At 44.7% G+C, this 21,468-nt stretch overlaps 1 protein-coding gene across 1 annotated transcript; it reads right to left on the bottom strand.

Moving 5' to 3' along the window:
- Positions 1-10,429: 10,429 nt before the first annotated feature.
- Positions 10,430-19,225, bottom strand: LOC129817198 (bone morphogenetic protein 2-like). The gene is made up of 3 exons (XM_055872199.1): positions 18,792-19,225; positions 17,495-17,858; positions 10,430-13,523 (listed from the first exon to the last, which is right to left on the bottom strand). The coding sequence occupies exons 2-3, from the start codon at positions 17,847-17,849 to the stop codon at positions 12,598-12,600; spliced, it is 1,281 nt and encodes a 426-aa protein (XP_055728174.1). The 5' UTR covers positions 17,850-17,858; positions 18,792-19,225; the 3' UTR covers positions 10,430-12,597.
- Positions 19,226-21,468: the final 2,243 nt, after the last annotated feature.

The raw sequence follows: 21,468 nt of genomic DNA, 5'->3' as shown, positions 1-21,468 counted from the left end.
CTGGACTATTGCCCAGACTCCACGTGTAGGGATTCATACAATGCTTAACAAGGCTGTTGAACTTGACATTGGTGTCTGTCTTTATTCCCTTATCCAACCTAACATACAGAAACAGTAACCTGCCTAAATGATTATCGCCCCGTAGCACTCACGTCGGTAGCCATGAAGTGCTTTGAAAGGTCATGGCTAACATCAACAGCATCCTCCCGGATACCCAAGACCCACTCCAATTTACATACCTTCCCAACAGATCCACAGGTGATGCAATCTCAATTACACTCCACACTGTCCTCTCCCACCTAGACAAAAGGAACACGTAAGTGAGAATGCTGTTCATTGACTACTGCTCAGCGTTCAACACCATAGTGCCCACAAAGCTCATCACTAAGCTAAGGACCCTGGGACTAAACACCTCCCTCTGCAACTGGATCCTGGACTTCCTGACGGGCCGCCCCCAGGTGGTAAGGGTGGGCAACAACACGTCTGCTACGCTGATCAACACTGGGGCCCCTCAGGGTGTGTGCTTAGTCCCTCCTGTGCTCCCTATTCACCCAACACAACTCCAACACCATCATTAAGTTTGCTGACGACATAACAGTGGGTGGCCTGATCACCGACAACGAAGAGACAGCCTATAGGGAGGAGATCAGAGACCTGGCAGTGTGGTGCCAGAATAACAACCTCTCCCTCAACGTGATCAAGACAAAGGAGATGACTGTGGACTACAGGAAAAAGGCGGGCCGAACAGGCCCCGATTAACATTGACGGGGCTGTAGTGGAGCGGGTCGATAGTTTCATGTTCCTTGGTGTCCACATCACCAACAAACTATTATGCTCCAAACACACCAAGACAGGCGTGAAGAGAGCACGGCAACACCTTTTCCCCCTCAGAAGACTGAAAAGATTTGGTATGGATCCCCATATCCTCAAAAAGTTCTACAGCTGCACCATCGAGAGCATCCTGTCCGGTTGCATCACCGCCTGGTATGGTAACTGCTTGGCATCTGACCGTAAGGCGCTACAGAGGGTAGTGCATACGGCCCAGTACATCACTGGGGCCTTCCTACCATCCAGGACCTACAGTTGAAGTCGGAAGTTTACATACACCTTAGCTAAATACATTTAAACTCAGTTTTTCACAATTCCTGACATTTAATCCTAGTAAAAATTCCCTGTCTTAGGTCAGTTAGGATCACCACTTTATTTTAAGAATGTGAAATGTCAGAATAATAGTAGAGAGAATGATTTATTTCAGCTTTTATTTCTTTCATCACATTCCCAGTGGGTCAGAAGTTTACATACACTCAATTAGTATTTGGTAGCATTGCCTTTAAATTGTTTAACTTGGGTCAAACGTTTCGGATAGCCTTCCACAAGCTTCCCACAATAAGTTGGGTGAATTGTGTCCCATTCCTCCTGACAGAGCTGGTGTAACTGAGTCAGGTTTGCAGGCCTACTTGCTCGCACACGCTTTTTCAGTTCTGCCAACAAATTTTCTATAGGATTGAGGTCAGGGCTTTGTGATGGCCACACCAATACCTTGACTTTGTTGTCCTTAAGCCATTTGCCACAACTTTGGAAGTATGCTTTTGGTCATTGTCCATTTGGAAGACCCATTTGTGACCAAGCTTTAACTTCCTGACATACATCCACATCATTTTTCTTCTCATGATGCCATCTATTTTGTAAAGTGCACCAGTCCCTCCTGCAGCAAAGCACCCCCACAACATGATACTGCCACCCCCGTGCTTCACGGTTGGGATGGTGTCCTTCGGCTTGCAAGCTTTTCCCTTTTTCCTCCAAACATAAAGATGGTCATTATGGCCAAACAGTTCTATTTTTGTTTCATCAGACCAGAGGACATTTCTCCAATAAGTACGATCTTTCTCCCCATGTGCAGTTGCAAACCGTATTCTGTCTTTTTTATGGCGGTTTTGGAGCCGTGGCTTCTTCCTTGCTGAGCGGCCTTTCAGGTTATGTCGGTATAGGACTCATTTTACTGTGGATATAGATACTTTTGTACCTGTTTCCTCCAGCATCTTCACAAGGTCCTTTGCTGTTGTTCTGGGATTGATTTGCACTTTTCGCACCAAAGTACGTTCATCTCTAGGAGACAGAACGTGTCTCTTTCCTGAGCGGTATGATGGCTGCCTGGCCCCATGGTGTTTATACTTGTGTACTATTGTTTGTACAGATGAATGTGGTACCGTCAGGCATTTGGAAATTGCTCCGAAGGATGAACCAGACTTGTGGAGGTCTACAATTCTTTTCTGAGTTCTTGGCTGATTTCTTTTGATTTTCCCATGATGTCAAGTAAAGAGGCACTGGGTTTGAAGGTAGGCCCTGAAATACATCCACAGGTACACCTCCAATTGACTCAAACAATGTCAATTAGCCTAACAGAAGCTTCTAAAGCCGTGACATCATTTTCAGGAATTTTCCAATCTGTTTAAAGGCACAGTCAACTTAGTGTATGTAAACTTCTGACCCACTGGAATTGTGATACAGTGAATTATAAGTGAAATAATCTGTCTGTAAACAATTGTTGGATAAATGACTTGTGTCATGCACAAAGTAGATGTCCTAACCGATTTGACAAAACTATAGTTTGTTAACAAGAAATTTGTGGAGTGGTTGAAAAACGAGTTTTAATGACTCCAACCTAACTGTATGTAAACTTCCCACTTCAACTGTTTAAATACCAGGTGGTGTCAGAGGAAGGCCCAAAAAATTGTCAAAGACTCCAGCTACCCTAGTCATAGACTGTTTTCTCTGGTACCGCACGGCAAGTGGTACCGGAGCACCTAGTCTAGGACCAAAAGGCTCCTTAACAGCTTCTACCCCCAAGCTATAAGACCCCCCCCCCCCCCCCCCCCGCCCCCCCACTTGTTTTTTACACTGCTTCTACTTGCTGGTTATTTTCTATGCATAGTCACTTCACCCCTCCCTACATTACCTCGATTTTTATTTTTTATTTTTATTTTACCGTTATTTTACCAGGTAAGTTGACTGAGAACACGTTCTCATTTGCAGCAACGACCTGGGGAATAGTTACAGGGGAGAGGAGGGGGATGAATGCGCCAATTGTAAACTGGGGATTATTAGGTGACCATGATGGTTTGAGGGCCAGATTGGGAATTTAGCCAGGACACCGGGGTTAACACCCCTACTCTTACGATAAGTGCCATGGGATCTTTAATGACCTCAGAGAGTCAGGACACCCGTTTAACGTCCCATCCGAAAGACAGCACCCTACACAGGGCAGTGTCCCCAATCACATTGGGATATTTTTTTTTTAGACCAGAGGAAAGAGTGCCTCCTACTGGCCCTCCAACACCACTTCCAGGAGCAACCTGTACCCTCGCACATTGACTCGTTGCCAGTACCCCCTGTATATAGCCTCATTGTTATTTTGTTGTGTTCGTTTATATTATTTTTTGTTTTAGTTTATTTGGTAAATATTTTCTTAACTCTTTCTTGAACTGCACTGTCGGTTAAGGGCTTGTAAGTAAGCATTTCACAGTAAGGTGTTGAATACAACACATGTTGTATTCAGCGCAGGTGACAAATAAAGTTTGATTTGATTTGACTTAGGTGCTTTGAGATAGCAAGATGGCAAGTTTCAAGACTGATATTCTAGTCAGAATTACTTACTTAATAAATCTTCTTTGTTCCTAGCCTTCCACAAAAGAGCGCCACTGCTGCCGATCCTCAGCCTTTTTGGAGATGGCTTTCCAAGACAGGCAACAGTCCTTAATCTCCATCTTCAATCTAGTCAGAAGAAAAGTGAGGAATATTATAATCATCATGAATGTTTTGGTGCCATGGAACATACTGTATCTTTGTGAACTTGACCAATGCTCTTGTCCCATTCAAAATCCTGCACCCCCCTTAAAAGACTAAACCCCACTGTGAGTTACCGCTTCATAATGTTGAGCACTTTGAACTGGAGAAAAGTACTATAAGAACGCAAATTATGACACGATAATTCTCAGCTCAGACTAACTATCTCTCGGTGGATGGTACTCTAGGTCACATTATTGTAACATATTAGTTGTTGCCATCTACTGGCTAAAGCCAGATGATAAAGGCCTCATATTTACAATCTGTGTACTCATCACAAAATAATGGTTTTTGGTTCCTCGCTAATACTCAGAGTTTATTTTGTCATGCAAGCGTTTGTTTCTTTCCCGTCATATTGTCTGCTGTTTGATCCTCCGAATGGGTGTGGTATTTCTTGAACATTTTCAAACACCTACCAGTTGGTTTTCTTTCTTTCGTTTAATTAAATTTCATTTTTCATAACGCTGTTTCTTTCATTTGTGTTTCCGCACTTCACCAGCCAGTCCTGCGCATGCACTCAGCTGTTCGTCCCAGAGCGCGCATGAATGCGTGACAGTATTTGGAGAGCGCTATCCGGGATTCTTTGGATATCCCGACCCCAAAACCTAACCTTAACCCCTACCCTTACCCTAACCCTAACCTTAACCATAACCCTTACCTAACCCTAACCTTAACCCTTACCTTAACCATTTTACATTTCAACTTTAATGTGGTGGGGATGTCCCAAGCAGGGTTGGGTAGGTTACTTTCTAAATGTTATACCTAACAGTTACTAGTTACCTGTCCAAGATTTGTAATTAGTAACATAACTTTTGGATTACAATCAATCAATCAAGTTTATTTTATATAGCCCTTCGTACATCAGCTAATATCTCGAAGTGCTGTACAGAGACCCAGCCTAAAACCCCAAACAGCTAGAATGCAGGTGTAGAAGCACGGTGGCTAGGAAAAACTCCCTAGAAAGGCCAAAACCTAGGAAGAAACCTAGAGAGGAACCAGGCTATGAGGGGTGGCCAGTCCTCTTCTGGCTGTGCCGGGTGGAGATTATAACAGAACTATGCCAAGATGTTCAAAAATGTTCATAAGTGACAAGCATGGTCAAATAATAATCATGGATAATTTTCAGTTGGCTTTTCATAGCCGATCATTAAGAGTTGAAAAACAACAGTTCTGGGACAGGTGGCGGTTCCATAACCGCAGGCAGAACAGCTGAAACCGGAACAGCAGCAAGGCCAGGCGGACTGGGGACAGCAAGGAGCCACCACGCCCGGCAGTCCCGACGTATGGTCCCAGGGCTCAGGTCCTCCGAGAGAAAGAAAGAGAGAAGGAGAAAATTAGAGAGAGCCAAGACCCAAACTCAGTGATGTAATCTGATTACTTTCAATTAGTTTTGGATTACTTTCCCCATAAGAAGCATTGGAAGAAGACAAAAAGGATCAATCAAGTGCATTTGTTGTGTCATCATAGTGGTCTCTGACTTCTGGTCAGACTTGCAACCTTAAATTAGCGCATATTTTCAATGCTGAATTTGATGTCATTGAGAAAACAGAAAGGTGTAATGATGTATTTTTTCGCAAACATCCTAGTCATCTACTTTTTCAAAAGTATCTGTAATCTGATTACAATATTTTTGCTGGTAATGTAACTGATTACAGTCAATGTTTTTTTAGTAATCTTATTACATGTGATGAGTTACTCCCCAACCCTGGTCCCAAGGATCCCAAATAGCAAGGACCGTATTTGCGGGAACAAGGGTGAAGGCACAGGGGCACGCCGCATTCGTGTTTTGGTTTGGAATTTGGCCTATGTGAATTAGTGAATAAACTTTTGAGTGAAGTACTCCAATGTATGTGCCAGTGGAGGCTGGTGGGAAGAGCTATAGGAGGACGGGCTCATTGTAATGACTGGAATGGAATCCAACACATCAAACACATCAAACATATGGAAACCACAACACATCAAACATATGGAAACCATGTTTGACTCCATTCCATTTATTCCATTCCATCCATTACAATGAGCCCGTCCTCCTACAAATGTACTGTATGTTGAGAAGGGTGTTTACCCAGTATATTTTCTTATTTAGATATAGGATTATAAGGTGTGTATTATGTTATTTAATATGCTTTTTACAGAGGGTAATTACACATTCTTATCAAGGCACAAGGCGAGACCCAAATGCAGACACAGGAGTCTTACAAATGCAGATGGTTGGAGTCTTACAATGTTTATTAATCCAAAGGGGTAGGCAAGAGAATGGTCGTGGACAGACAAAAGGGTCAAAACCAGATCAGAGTCCAGGAGGTACAGAGTGGCAGACAGGTTCGTGGTCAAGGCAGGCAGAATGGTCAGGCAGGCGGGTACAAAGTCCAGAAACAGGCAAGGGTCAAAACCGGGAGGACTAGAAAAAGGAGAATGGAAAAAGCAGGAGAACGGGGAAAACGCTGGTTGACTTGGAAACATACAAGACAAACTGGCACAGAGAGACAGGAAACACAGGGATAAATACACCAAGTGACACCTGGAGGGGGTGGAGACAATTACAAGGACAGGTGAAAAAGATCAGGGCGTGACAGTTCTCCCCCCATATAGTGGGTCGTGGTATGCTCCAAGGTGACGGTGTGGCCATGGGGGAGGTCCTATATACTGTATACCTGTTTACGTGCCTCATTGAAGGAGGGAGGTGCAGGAATCAGGAGCAGGAGAGCAAGGAAGTCCCAGTTGCACAATAGTTTATTCAGAAGTCCCAACTCAACAACAACATGGGGGGAATATGCCTAAACGAGGTCGCCACACACAGGGAAATAAACGCTACACACGGAGGAGAAACCTTTACTCCTAAACACATACCAAACCGGTACAACTGCCATGTGAAAGAAAACCCCGTGGTGCAGACACGCACCCCTAACAAAGTAACAACAGCAAACAATCCCACACAAAGGCTAGCAGGCAGCAGAGGTAAATAAACCCACCGAAATCAACTAATAGGACACAGGTGTAAACAAAGCAGACAGACACAAACGAAAAGGAAAAATGGATCGGTGGCAGCTAGTAGGCCGGCAACGACGACCGCCGGACACCGCCCGAACAGGGAGAGGGGAAGTCGTGACAATACCTGTGTGTAGCAGCTGGTGTTTTTTGCCAGGAGTGGTTTGCATATGGGCAGACTGAGTTGACAGAAATGCAAGAAAGGCCCTAGTCCCTAGTCCATTTGATGTAGTAACCTTTCAGTGTTGTGTTCGTTTTGACAGTCTTTTTGTGAATTAAAAAATATATATTATGTCAGCCTTCATTTTGTAGCACCTATTATTTAATAAGCCTACACCTGATTTTGCAACTTGAACTTTTCCTCCTGTTACGGCAGTGAGACATGTTACCCCAATCACTACAATTCAGCATTGGTCTTTTTAGCCTTGGTCTTTTCAGCCTTGGTCTTTTCAGCCTTGGTCTTTTCAACCTAAGGCTATCTTCGATAAGTCCCGAAACGTGTGTGATATACTGAATAAGAACAGCTACTGTATACAGTCTATCATGTGTCATAATGAAATTTACTGTTCAGTAGATTAACATTTATCAACGTGGCGTGCTGGGCTTGTCATGTAGTCATTCTGACTGATTTCTCAGCTTCCTGCTACTAAGATGGAGAACGCTACCCATAACCACACTAACTCCACTTCTTCACAACCCTCCATATGTCTTCCATATGGATCTCATTCCTGCCTGCCTCCCTCTCTCTCTCCCTCTCTCCCTCTCTCTTTCTCTCTTTATTTAATCTCTCGTTCTCTCTTTATTTCTCCCTTTGTCTTTCGACCATTTTTCCCCTTCTAACTTCCCCTATCTCTATTTCTCACTCTTTCCATCCCTCTCTCTCTCTCTCTCTCCTCTCTCCCTCTACTTCTACCTCTTTCCCTCCCTCTCTTTATTTTTCCCTCACTCCCTCTCTCTCCCTCTCGCTCCCTCCCTCTCTCGACTCAGTTTCTCTCCCTCTATCATTCTCTGACTCGGTTCACAGACAGACAGGCAACAAAGTTACAGATTCTCAAATTCAAAGCCTCGAGGGCATCTTGTAGATAATTGAAGTGGAGAATGAAAGGCATAGTCTGACGCACAGTTTCAACAGCTTTATTCAGACATTTTAAGAATTTATAAGTTACTGAATTTGCCTTCATGATGATATGAGATTTGCTGTGTTTTTCTACACTTGTGTATTTCGTCATGCTTTATTATATGGCCATTAGTGTAAAAGAGAATTAGCCCTCAATGACTTATCTTACTAAATACATGTTCAATAAATAAATACTGAATAATGCATTTATAAACTGTTTGACAGAATATTATGAATAGTTCATGTTTATTTCTAAATGTTCTGTTTTCTCACTCTGTTGATGCCAGAAAGAGGCAGATCCACATAACATGCAAACAGGAGAAACTGGGACGAGACTTGATGTGGAGGTGAATAAGCCACGTTTTTGGTTGTGAAGACTCCTGTAATGTGATCTTTAGCTGGTGGATAAATTGGTCACCTAACCCACAACCCCCAAGTTAGACAGTCATGGCATAAAACTATGACACATGGCTCCCTATTTGTCTACTGTTGAGTCCATCAAACACTGGCTCCCTGGAATGGACTGATGTCCATCCATGTTGCCTTGAGGGGTAGTACGCAGCCTACAATGCAGCGTACAATAGCTTAGCAGTGTTCTACCAATGAATAGGCCCTTGACAATGCATTGGGACGTAGCACCACTACCATGAGAAGTCCCTAACACTCGGTCTCCTCCCCCTCAGCCAGAGGTAATGGCTCCAGCATGCCACTCTTGTCTGCTCCACTGTGATTGTATGGGTGATTTAGCACTTACGGTAATGGCAGTAGCAGAGCATATTTTAGGAACAACTTAGAGATAGCTTTTAGCAACACCACTGAGTCATTTCCTACTAGCCTCATACACACGCGCACACTTACACACACACGCACACAAACACACACGTACAATGGAATAAAATACTACATAAGAATAAGTATTATCATCTCTCCCGGTGATTCTGGAAAAGCCATTTCCATATTTTGTCTCCTCTTGACGGTGTGGACGAATGCTGGCCTGTTTGATGTGTTCAGAGCTGCAGCACAGATGCCACAGTTTCAGCTATGTTGGATGTCATCTCACTGACGCTTCTCGGAAAACAGAAAAAACGCCCGCAGTGCACCACCTCTAAAATTAGAGTGCGGCACATGAAGAAGAAAAAAAACGGAAAGAAAGTAAGACTCACAAGTGACCACCGTTCCTCCCCGCAACTCTGTGTTTTAGCGTTCCGCCCTGCCTGGCACGAGGCCGGGGTGGAGATCTCCCATAACGACGGATGGAGCACTTCGCTGCATCAAAGGTGCACGGCACGCCACATACTTTCCAAACACAGCACCGCCAGAAATCTGGAAATCTGATTTTATAACCCTCATGATTTTGGTTGTTGGAGCTGCAGATACTTTTGGTGTGGTTTGAACGCAGCTAAAATAATGGGCCTGCCACGCCAGTTAGAGAGAAGGTCCCTCTCTCCCTCTCTCAATAGAATGCTCATCAGTGCTGTGGCCGTTCTGTTGTGTGTTTGTGTGTCAACTAAAAGAAATACGCACACCTTTAACTTATTTACCAGATGCTCAGGAAAGGGAAAAAAACAACCAGCTTCAACTTTGCAGAGTGGTTTTGTTCAAAGCCTGTATAGCAGTGAATGAGAGGCGGTTTAACCAATAATATCTTACGTTTCTCTTGTTGGTTTTATTTCAACCATATTACATTGCTACAACAGAAACCTACACCCATAGCCTTAGCCGACAGTGTAAAGTGCTCATTTAGTCTGTCCTAATATAACAGGGATTTCACTTTGTATTGTCATCAACAGCTTATGGCAAAGTGACTAGTCTGCTAGTCAGAGCTGTGTGATGAAGTGAGTCATAGCAAATCATTACAACTCTGACCTCTAACCTCGGTTCCGTAAGAAAGGAAGGAGAGGAGGCGGAGTCCGGGCGGTGGAGGTTGTTTAATAGGGGTTCCAGAGGGAGGGTCTGATACTTGGCCCCTAAAGCCAGCCCCTGGGGGGTGAGAAACACTGGCTGCCTCAGAGTACCAGAACCAAGTGCAGTTGGATCAGGGAGCAAAGGGGGGGGGGTGACATTCAGGAGCACGCCCCATGTGTCCCCCACCCTGGGAGCAGTATTTCCACCCAACCCAATGAAAGGTTTATAGACTGCAGCTATAAAGGCAAGCCACTAAATCTAACACTGTTTTAACACAGGCGTTTTCTTCCAACCCCCTCCCCCTCTCTCCTCCTATCCCTCTCTTCTGACCTAACAGTGTGGGCAGCGAGGGGGAGGGTAACCTTTTACGGTTGAATGTTCAGTTGATTTTCATCAAATGCTCATTAACTGTGCCAGCGAAGTGACTTCCTTCTGAAGTCCATTAAAATGGTGCGCTGAGAGGGAGGCGGGGGGGGGGGGGGGGGGGGCAGAGAGGCAGGTAAGCAGGCAGAAAGGCAGGGAGGCAGGCAGGCAGGCGGGTGGTGCTACTGGCAGGGCTATAGGAGACCATGTGCTGAGCTGAGTTCTGTGGTTGGGGTCTACATTACAGAAATGGAAACCAGATGGGAAATCTGGGGGGAACGGATGCAAGGTAAAATAAAATAACACGTGTAGGCCAGGGGATTGAAACTGATGTGTGGACAGGGACTGCTCTGGCAAGAAATGACTGCCTGTTGCGTCACCCAGGTGGGTGTTGGGTAAGAGTAGGTATTAGGTCATCTTTCTATCTGTTGCACAACAAGTCAATAAACACAATGGCAAAATATCTGAAAAAGTCATTATCTTAGGGATAAGACATTTCACCATTTCTACTGTCAACGGTTTGGAAATGTAACTTCTGTACTATTAAACGATAGATGAGTGCGTGAGTTGAAAGCATATATTGGTTCAAATGTATAGTTTCTTCCCCGAAGAAAAAGTAAAAAGTCTTGGTATAGCTGATTGAAAACACAGCCATGTTGAGTTGCTCTCTGCATGTGTCTGAGTTTGAAACCAACATTCCACGGTTCCAATGTGCGCTCGTATAAAACAAATTATACTTAGAGATTCTTGAGATGGCTTGTGTTCCGTTCCAGACCCTGTCCAATGCAAACACAGCAGAAAAAAAAGCCCGTGAAACTCCACATCCATTTTTCTCTCTCGGCCACTCCCTTTCTCTCACTCTCTCATCATCTACCCCAGCAGTGTGGCTACAGTATGTATTTCCGCTGTCTCTTGTCAAACTATTCCAAGTCACTCCGTTTAGGGCTTAGGGACTGCACTACTTCTCCGAGAACAATACAAGTATTAAGATATTCATTCTAACCTTCTAACCGTGCTGTCTTGGACATGCGATATGTTTGGTTTTTGCCGTCGCATCCTGCCATTATCTGTCCCTATGAATAAAATATGAGCAATAATCCCCCGTTGTTTGTCAATGACAGGGTTGTTTGTGTCATTCATTTCTCCAGCAGAACTATTCCAGTGAGGGTTTTCCCGGTGGTGCCAAAAAACACAACAGAAGAAGAATATGAGTCAGAGATGACAAAGGAAGGTAGCCAAAAAAAACACGTAGGGGGAGAATGTGTCTGAACATGTGCAATATGTAGCAGGTACACCGGTGTGTGCGCGTTTGTTTATCTTTATTAATTAAAGCAGCTGTAGACCTCATGTCTCGCTGAGGGCCCGTTGGCGTATCCGTCTCCTAGCTCGCGGGCTGTCGCGTCTCAAATCACACAGTAAACAAAGTCACAGACACTCTTCAAATCCCTCGCACCCCGACGGACAACTCAGGTTGTTTGTTTTCTCTCTCTACTTCTCCGCCCGCTTTCTCTCTCTCTCTCTCTCTTTCTCTTTTAAATGAACTATTCCCAGGAGTTAACTTTTACCTCAGCCTTCATTCCCAGGGATCTGTATAACGCTATGTAGCGGAGGAAAACATCTCGCTGTGTTTTCCTAGTCCTCCCCAGAGACCTTATAACATCTGTATAGATGTAACTACCCTGGACCCTGTTGTGATTCTATACCCCATTGCAGGCCATTACACCACACTTACACTGACCCTTTCAAAACACACCGCCAGGCTCCAGCTATGTTTATCGGAGTAGCTGTAAATGCTCCATCTAGGCATTCCGTGTTAGAGAGTTAGCTTTTAACCGAGTCTTGTTTGTTTTTTTGCTGCTAATTTATGTGGGAGAAGTTTGTAGCTCTGTTACTTTTTTGACCCCTTGACATCCTTAGTGTGATTTTAATGTTTTTAAACACACGTTGTGATGTCAGCTGGACAAGTTGTGGACAATCGGAAAAACCAACGTGTTTTCTCACGATAAATACACATGATTTATTTACAAATAAAGTGGTTACAATAGAAATAAATACAAAATAAAAATCTGAGCATTATACTTCATGTGGTATTGCACCCATTTCGAAATGTACATCAGATATACATTTTCAAAACCAGTAAAGGATTATTCCTCCGAGTAAAATATTTATTTTTCCCAACTTTAACTAGACATAAATATATTCATATATAGTTCTTTTTTTCTTCTTCTCCCAAAATATCTCTGCTTGTGTCTTTTCTTTCATATAAATAAAACATTTTCATTGAGAAACCGGGTGTCCATATCACCTCACACTCTATGTCTTTCTCAGTCTCCATCCCTTTATCCCATCCCTCTCTCTGTCTCTCTCTCTCTCTGTATGTCTCAACGGCAGCCACATCCCTCCACCACCATATCCTGGTAGTTTTTGAGGATGACCTTCTCATACTCATCCAGATAGAGCAGAGATATGGGGCTGAGCTCTGTGGGCACGCAGCACGCCCGGGGGATGTTGGAGTTCACAGAGTTGACCAGAGTCTGAACGATGGCGTGGTTGGTAGAGTTGAGGTGGTCGGCCAATGGGAAGGGACATACCCCGTGGCAGTAGAAGGCATGGTAGCCAGGGGGCGCCACTATCCACTCGTTCCAGCCCACTTCGCTGAAGTCCACGTCGAGTTCGTGTCTGTGGCAGTTGGCCTTGTGTTGATGCTTCCTCCTCTGTTTCCTGTGGCCTGCTGCCTGTCTCTTGTCCCTGTGCAGCACCGCGTTCCCCCGCCCGTCATGACTGTAGGTCACCAGCAGGGGTCGAGCCTGGGGCCATGAGTCCTGGTCCTCGTGGAGGGAGCGGCTCACCCTGACGTGCCTGCTCTGTCTCTGGGCCTCCTCGCCCCCCTGGGTGTCTGGGTGGAACACCTCCACCATGAATCCGTGGTTGTGGCTCCCCCCGGAGGACCACTGGGACACGGCGGGGCTGACGTCGAAGCTTTCCCAGCGGCTCAGAGAATCCTGCACCAGCCGAGTGTCCAGGAGGCGCGTCAGGGGTTCCCCACGGGGAGATGCAGGGGCTCCAAACACCTCGTACACGTTGATGCGATGGATGCCACCAACACTGGTACTGGTATTGGTACTGGAGCGGTTACTGCTGTTGTGACTGGTGTTACTGGTGGGAGCTGCTGTGGCCCCCAGGACCTGGTCCCTGTAGACCCGGAGTTCTGCAGAGGTGATGAGCTCTTCTCCAGGGATGGAGGTGAGATTGAAGAAGAACTGCTGGGTGGTCTTGCCCTTCAGACTTGCCAGAGCCTCCATGGATTCTACAATTGAGACGGAGAAGGAGAGAGTAAGGGTCAGTGGATGATGTTGACATAGAAATTCATGGCTAAGCTCAGGACATTTTGTTTTAACTATAAAGGTTGTAGAGTCACTCCATGACTGACCAGGATTTAATGTCTTAACAAACGGCTTTTCTTTCCATAGCTCACTAAAACACACACACACACACACACACACACACACACACACACACACACACACACACACACACACATACACAAGAAAACAACTGGCTGTGTGTGGGTGTAGATCATTGTCGTCATACACACGGCGTCATACACACACACACTCACTAACTCCAAGAGCATGAGTCAATGTAAAGGGAACAGGATACAATTATAACCATCCAGCTGCAACGTTGCCAGGTTCATACATTTCACCAGAGTAAATGTCATGACATCAAAGCAGTGGCGTTCCAATGTATTGATAAGATCTAGCAGGGAACAGTGATAGCCTCTAACCACTATACATGCAAGGCCACTGAATACCATAGAGAATGTTCTGACCTTTAGGATGTGTTTGCTACATGATGGAGTCCTGTTATTATTGGATGTGTGGATAAAGCCATTGTCGTCCATCATGGAATCATCAAAGCTAGATTATTATGACATAATGAAAGGCCATTGGGAAGTATATCTAATTGATCTTAGGGTGCGTTCATAAATTTAACCTGGAGTGCCAGAGAGAGCTCAGAGTGCGCTCTGGGCGTTCGTAAATTCAGAGCGTTGTCAGATTGTCCATTCGTAAATTCAGAGCGTTGTCAGATTGTCCATTCGTAAATTCAGAGCGTTTTACTCTCGGAGTGTTCAGAACACCCAACTCTGACCATTTTACTCTCCCTAGCAGAGCTGGTTAGGCTGTTTTCATGTTATCCAGAGCGTTGGTGACTGTAACTGTGCTGCTGTGAACAATTTAATTACGTTTTTCCCCCGACGTTTACTGACACCGGCCATATTCAACGGGTGTTGAGCGTTCATAAATTCGTCAGTTATTCTGCGCTCTGGCACACTCAGACGAGAGTGCGCTGAAATCGGAGTAGATAGCCAGAGTGAATTTACAAACGCACCCATCATTTTTTTCACACATTTTTTGTCGCAATCTATAGCTAAACTTGTTATTACTCTGTGCATATTTGGCTTGATTGATAATTCATTATTACATTAGTGATGTCAGATACATGACAATGTCAACACTCTTATTTTTTTTGATTGTAGTCCAACTTTGAACATTTACCTTTATGTGTTTTACAGATGGTACAAAGACAAGATTGTTATCTGTTTGGAGTGGTAAAATAAACACCAACTTTGAACTCAGGGCTTTTTCAAAGGAGGCATTTAGGAAATTCCACCCTCTCATCCTAAATCTCCCTCCAGGAGCACAAAGACGTCAATTAGGCCTATCACTCCTTATTGATGTGGGAAACCCCCTTCTGTCTACTTCTCTCTTCAAATCCCTGTCTCCTTCTCCTCTTTTGGCCCAACCACTCCAAAATGCCTCGTTCCCCTCTTTCTCCTCAGCCCCAAATCTCCCTCTCCCCTTCTACCTCTCCCTTCAACCCAAATCCCCCCTCTCTCTCATTAGCCCCAAATCTCTCTTTTTATTCTGCTCCCTCCTCTCTCTCTCTCTCTCTCTCTCTCTCTCTCTTTCTCTCTCTCCAGATCCCTGCTGCGTGAGTGAAGGAGGTGCTACGCTGTGTGTGAGCAACATGTCGGGGCTTGTCTAAGAGTTGTGAACCACAGATATGAGTGTATCAACATTCCTAATTTGTTTTCTCCCTGTGAGCCAAAAAACAAAAGATAACGGCTAATGTTAGGCCATTCATCTCTGCCTGTCTCTGGCAGCCGGTGCCTGTGTTAGGCCTGGAAATATTATTTTTGGCAAAGAAAATTGTTCTTTTTGAAAACCCGATATCACAAAAAAGGAATAATCCCTCTGAAACGAATATCAAGGAAGAGATGTGACGCATCGATAGGGCTTCAGGATTTGACGTTATGTTTTACATGTGTAGCTACACGTCTATTACATGTATAGAGCCTCCACTCTTCCCACTTCTACCATGGGAACAATTGAAATATCCGGAACCATGCTACGCTGGAGCACAGGATAAAAAGACAGGAGGAGGCAAGGGGGATGAACAACTAAACATAAAAGTATTCCAAGGTGCGGAGTGCGGAGGCGAGCGGCAGTTTACAGTAGTGGAGTGAGTGGTCTCAGTCCCAGTCACCATGCCAGCCAGCCAGTGTGGTGTTTTAGTGTGTCTGTGGTGTTTGTAGTGTGTCTGTGATGTCCGTATTGTGTCAGTGGTGTTCGTAGGGTGTCAGTGGTGTTTCTAGGGTGTCCGTGCTGTGTGTGGTGTGTCCGTGCTGTGTGTGGTGTGTCAGTGGTGTTTGTAGTGTGTCAGTGGCGTTCGTAGTGTGTCAATGGTGTTTGTAGTTTGTCGGTGTGTCCACTGGGTGTCATCCCTGCCAGGCCTCAGGAGAGGAGAACACCCGATCAACCACCCATCCTGACTCAACCACTCCAACGAGTCATTCACTTTGTGGAAACTTCCCATGCAGTCAAACACTCAGGAGTCTGTGTAAAAGGCCATCCACGAATGCATTGGGCATGTACTGTACACTACCGGAGCTAGCGCAAACTAAATTATAGGCCATATCCATTTTCAAGACAGATTTTTTGTATTTTAAATTCATTTAACCTTGGTTTAACTAGGCAAGAACAAATTCTTATTTACAATGACGGCCTACCCCGGCCAAACCCGGACGACGCTGGGCCAATTGTGTGCCGCCCTATGGCACTCCCAATCACGGCCGGTTGCGATACAGCCCAGGATCGAACCAGGGTCTGTAGTGACGCCTCTAGCACTGAGATGCAGTGCCTTAGACCACTACGCCACTCGGGAGCCCCAAATAGTACAGTACAGATGCATGAGGGGCGATGGTTTTCAAGCAATGAGAGGTTATGGTTGACGTTTCGTTCTTGTTTTGGTCTGTTTTGTTGCAGCACTGTAAATGAAATGCCCAGACTAGAGGGTTAGACATACTCTGAACACATGCACACATCTCTACCCACTGTTACTATATTTTTGCATTTAGACCAATTGGCCCTTACTGAAACAATCATGTAGTTGGCATGGGTTTCTGAGCTATATAAATGTATGGTTTCAATGTGAAATCTCGCAGTCAGCGACGCATATGTAGCTATATAATAAGTATGTAATTATGGGGTTCTATTATTAGAACGTGCATAATTACGCACGAAGAGCGATTGGAAAAGAATAACGTGCACCCCCAAAACCAGAATGACTAAGTGACTGACTTTTCAGTCCCGTCTAAAAATGAGACGGAGCTCAGTCTGCCGCAGTGGCCTCTATCATAGTGCGTGTGTAGACAGTGTAGTGTAATGTCATGTGTTATTGAAGTAGCAGCAGGGCGATGACTATCACCTGCGCACACGCACACGCACACCGCCCTTACTTTATCCCTCTGCTGCGTTGCGTGTCTGGAAAAACTGTTTTCAGGGCGCCCATGCAAACACCATAAATTATTAAGAAACAAATGACCCTTGTGATAGCGCCAATCCTTGATGTTGTGATGCCTGTTATAGCACAGTCAATGGAATGTTCCGGGTCACCGGTTGCATTAACTCATATTTGAGGGATGACTTTGCACTTCGACGTCACACATCAGCAACTTCTCTGTCGAACCCTGACAATGACTTTATCTCGTTCAATTGTTCAATTACACGTGTTATTTTAACATGATCTACTTATAACGGGGATGTGTCCCTGACGCGTGTCACTCTGTTAGGATATGAGTGGGTCTGTCATAAAACGTGTAATTGCTCTGAAAATCCTCCTCATACCCTGAGTCATGTTTAAATACAGGGTCGACATGTCTGAGGGAGCAGAGGTGCTCTACGTCGCCAGGTGTAATATGCCACTAATACGTACCTTCGTGGTGAAAGCTTCTAATCGTGTTGGCCTTGCTGGCGGCTCTCTCTGCGTGTCTCCCCATGCTCCGGGGCCGTTTTGTGCTGTGGTCTCCGTTCACCGAGTGCATACGGTACAGGTCCACCATATACTGGGGCACCACAGCCTGCCTGCTCGGGTTCGGCCTCCGTTTAAGTCCGAACATATTGAGGAGCCGCAGCTCAAACTCGTTAAGAAAGTTCTCAGACTGCTCCGGGCTCTGCTTCCCGGACTCGCTGTACTTCCTCCGGCCGACCTCGGGGATAAGTCCCGCAGCACCGCCTAGCAACACCTGAGCCAGCAGCAGTAAGATGAGAGAACGAAACACGGCGACCATGGTCAGTCCCTGTGAGGAGAGGAGAGCAGCTTCTGTCAATACACAGGCGCCGCCGACGACACACAGCACACAGGCAGCTATCGACAGCGAGACATCGGCGGATCACTGTAAAATGACCCCAGATCAGCTGCGATAAGCTGTGTCTTCTTCCATACAATAGGAATTATTATTAAAGGAAAATCAGGTTAATAGTAATGACACGTCACTTTGAAGTAGAGAACAGAATAGTTGGGAATAACATCCCTGCGGACTATGCTAAGTGAAATGGGAGATTGATCTTTTAACATTATAGGGGCAAAAAAACTAAACCACCAGAATATCAAGGTGAAGAAGGTATGAAAGAGAATTGTCTAGCAAAAAAAGGGGATGGTACGGGAAAGGAGAAAATCAAAGAAACTGGAAGAAGAACAGAGAGAAGATGACAGACAAAAAGTCTGCAATTACAGAAACGATAAGAGGACGTGTTTGGTGGAGGTGCATAAAAGAAATACAACATAGCCCTAAGAACACACAAAGTATGAACGAATTGAATCATCAAAACGGTTCTAATAGAGACGGTCGTTGCAGCAGTCCGACAGCGCTACGAGAGTCATTTGGTGAGGCTTTTGACTGCTATGTAGAGTTACTTCAAGGAGTTTGCAGGTGTGAGATCTGACGTGCGTATACTGGCCAGGCGTACTCCACAGCGCAGACAAAGACATCAAAAACACCTCGGTCTAAATCAAACATGTACATGACCTTAGAATACTACCAGTAGATATTCATTTTAGTGTGTATGTTTTGGAATTTGTGTGAACTTTGGGAAATCACGAGACGGAAATTAGATCCAGAATACTCAGTGGATGTAGTATGTAGCCTAGTCCGTGAGCGTTGTGCCACTTTTCCCTAAATATCAAAGTTGTCATTGACTTTAATAATGAGTACCTGTAACATTTTTTTTACCTGATAAGGAAGGGCTGTGTCCAGTCGTCCTTCCAGCTTTGGGCTCCAATAAATTCCACATTAATTCGTGTTTATTCCACGCTTTCCTTCTGTGGACGAAATACAGTCCGTGCACTGCTCCGATCGCCTCCTCTTTTGCACATATCTCCGCAGCTGGGAATCTGGAGACTTCTTGATCAATAGAATAAAATAAAAAATGCCTAGGTTCTATCTAAGCGGACTTGTGTAGGCAGAACCCATCGAAGTAAAAATAAAGAAGCGCCATTAAACATCTTCAAATGCTAACTTTAGGATCAAGTTTAGCAGAGAGCGGGCGTGGAAGATTAAACTGTACTCTGTCCGTCGCTCCTTGTACTCTGTGTCTGTGGGTTGGGGAGCGTCACCTCTCTCCTGTGCGCCGCACACTGTAGCAGTCCAATTGATTGTTGCCTTTTCTTCCCCGGACGAGGCTTTTTGTCGTCCAGTGATGTCACCAACGGAGAGCTGTCATTCATGTCGATTCCAACCACCTCCTGTGCCTTTTCAACCAGTCACCAACAGTAGCCTGCTCAAACTCGCGCTATGGGCCTTTCTATCTTTTGGCTTCGAATATGAGACTTTCTTTGACAATAGACTTGTATTCGTTTGTGTGATATAACATTGTTCGTTTTGAAAGCATCAACATATGTAACTTTAAGTTTTCTTTTCTATTTTGGTCAAATACTCATTGTTCTGCATTGTTCTCGTGTTCTTTCTCGATTTATGCAGAGCCAGACAACATTTTTACAAGTATTTCATTGTGGATCATTAGAGACTTTAATAAAAAAAAATTGTAATAAGGAGTAATAGTTTCAAAACTATTAGAGCGATTGCGCCATGTGGATGGACTATGTTAGCGCACAAATGCGTTATACACACACACACACACACACACACACACACACACACACACACACACACACACACACACACACACACACACACACACCCACACCCACACACACCCACACACACACACACACACACACACACACACACACACACGCACACACACACACACACTAATATAATTGTACGTGTCAAAATTGGCCCAGTACTACCCAAGTGCAAATATTGTTTAAACTGCCCATATATGCCTACTGTACTCAATTATAAATACAGTGTGTGTCTTAGATCCCTGTGGGTGATTGATCAAGATGTGTTAATTCCTGGATTAAGCATGTTTTACTATTGGATAAAAATAAATGGACAATGAGCTGGCAAATGTGTTGTCTTTGGTAGATTAGGGAGATTAGGGTCTGTAGTGGCTGTCCTATCCTACCCTCTCAGCTCTGACCTCTGAACTTCACCCCTAACTGGTATCCCTCCTGTCCTATCCTTTGTCCTGGGAAAAGGGACAAGACAAATATTGACAAAGTCCATAGTCTTCTCCAGGCTGGACCCAGTCAGTTTGAAAAGATGAACTGATTGCCTGGGAAAACAAACTGTAGCTGTGTTTGAATCCAGACCAGTCAAGCCCAGGTTGAACATCGAAACACTGTGTTTCTTGATTCTTTAAAACACGTTTTCACTACTTCATTTCTGAGTAGTTGTTTCTCCCATCACGTGTTTGAAGATGCTCCTCCATTTCTCAGAGAGTGAATATTGTCAGTTACCAGCCCCCAGCAGCATAGTACAGCTAGGGGGAAGAGAAGCTGGGGTCCTTTGTTGATAGGTGTTGTTGGCTATATACAAGCCTATAGGCTTTACTCAACAGCTCTGATGTTAGAGACATCTCCATGTGAAAAACCCCTCATTGATTACAGCTAGCTATTTCCATTTCGTTAATGATGGTAGGGCAGAAGGTTGTGTTGTGACCAAAGCAACGGGCCTGTTTTGTTTGCTGATATGGCAAAAGGTTAAACCCAATTGAGATCAGAAGATATCTTTGTCTGCTTCGAGGACAATAACATTTTATAAGGGATAATCCGCCTGGATCATCTACAGTTGAAGTCGGAAGTTTACGTACACCATAGCCAAAAACATTTAAACTCAGTTTTTCACAATTCCTGACATTTAATCCTAGTTAAAATGCCCTGTCGTAGGTCAGTTTGGACCACCACTTTATTTTAAGAATGTGAAATGTAAGAATAATAGTAGAGAGAATGATTTATTTCAGCTTTTATTTCTTTCATCACATTCCCAGTGGGTCAGAAGTTTACATACACTCAATTAGTATTTGGTAGCATTGCTTTTAAATTGTTTAACTTGGGTCAAACGTTTCAGGTAGCCTTCCACAAGCTACCCACAATAAGTTGGGTGAATTCTGGCCCATTCCTCCTGACAGAGCTGGTGTAACCGAGTCAGGTTTGTAGGCCTCCTTGCTCGCACATGCTTTTTCAGATCTGCCCACAAATTTACTATAGGATTGAGGTCAGAGCTTTGTGATGGCCACTCCAATACCTTGACTTTGTTGTCCTTAAGCCATTTTGCCACAACTTTGGAAGTATGCTTGGGGACATTGTTCACTTGGAAGACCCATTTGCGACCAAGCTTTAACTTCCTGACTGATGTCTTGAGATGTTGCTTCAATATATCCACATCATTTTCCATCCTCATGATGCCATCTATTTTGTGAAGTGCACCAGTCCCTCCTGCAGCAAAGCATGCCCACAACATGATGCTGCCACCCCCGTGCTTCACGTTTCGGATGGCGTTC

The sequence above is a fragment of the Salvelinus fontinalis genome, chromosome 20 (genome assembly GCF_029448725.1).
Source record: "Salvelinus fontinalis isolate EN_2023a chromosome 20, ASM2944872v1, whole genome shotgun sequence".
NCBI lineage: Eukaryota > Metazoa > Chordata > Actinopteri > Salmoniformes > Salmonidae > Salvelinus > Salvelinus fontinalis.
Note: the sequence above shows the minus strand (reverse complement) of the source record. Positions and strands in the feature narration are given on the sequence as shown.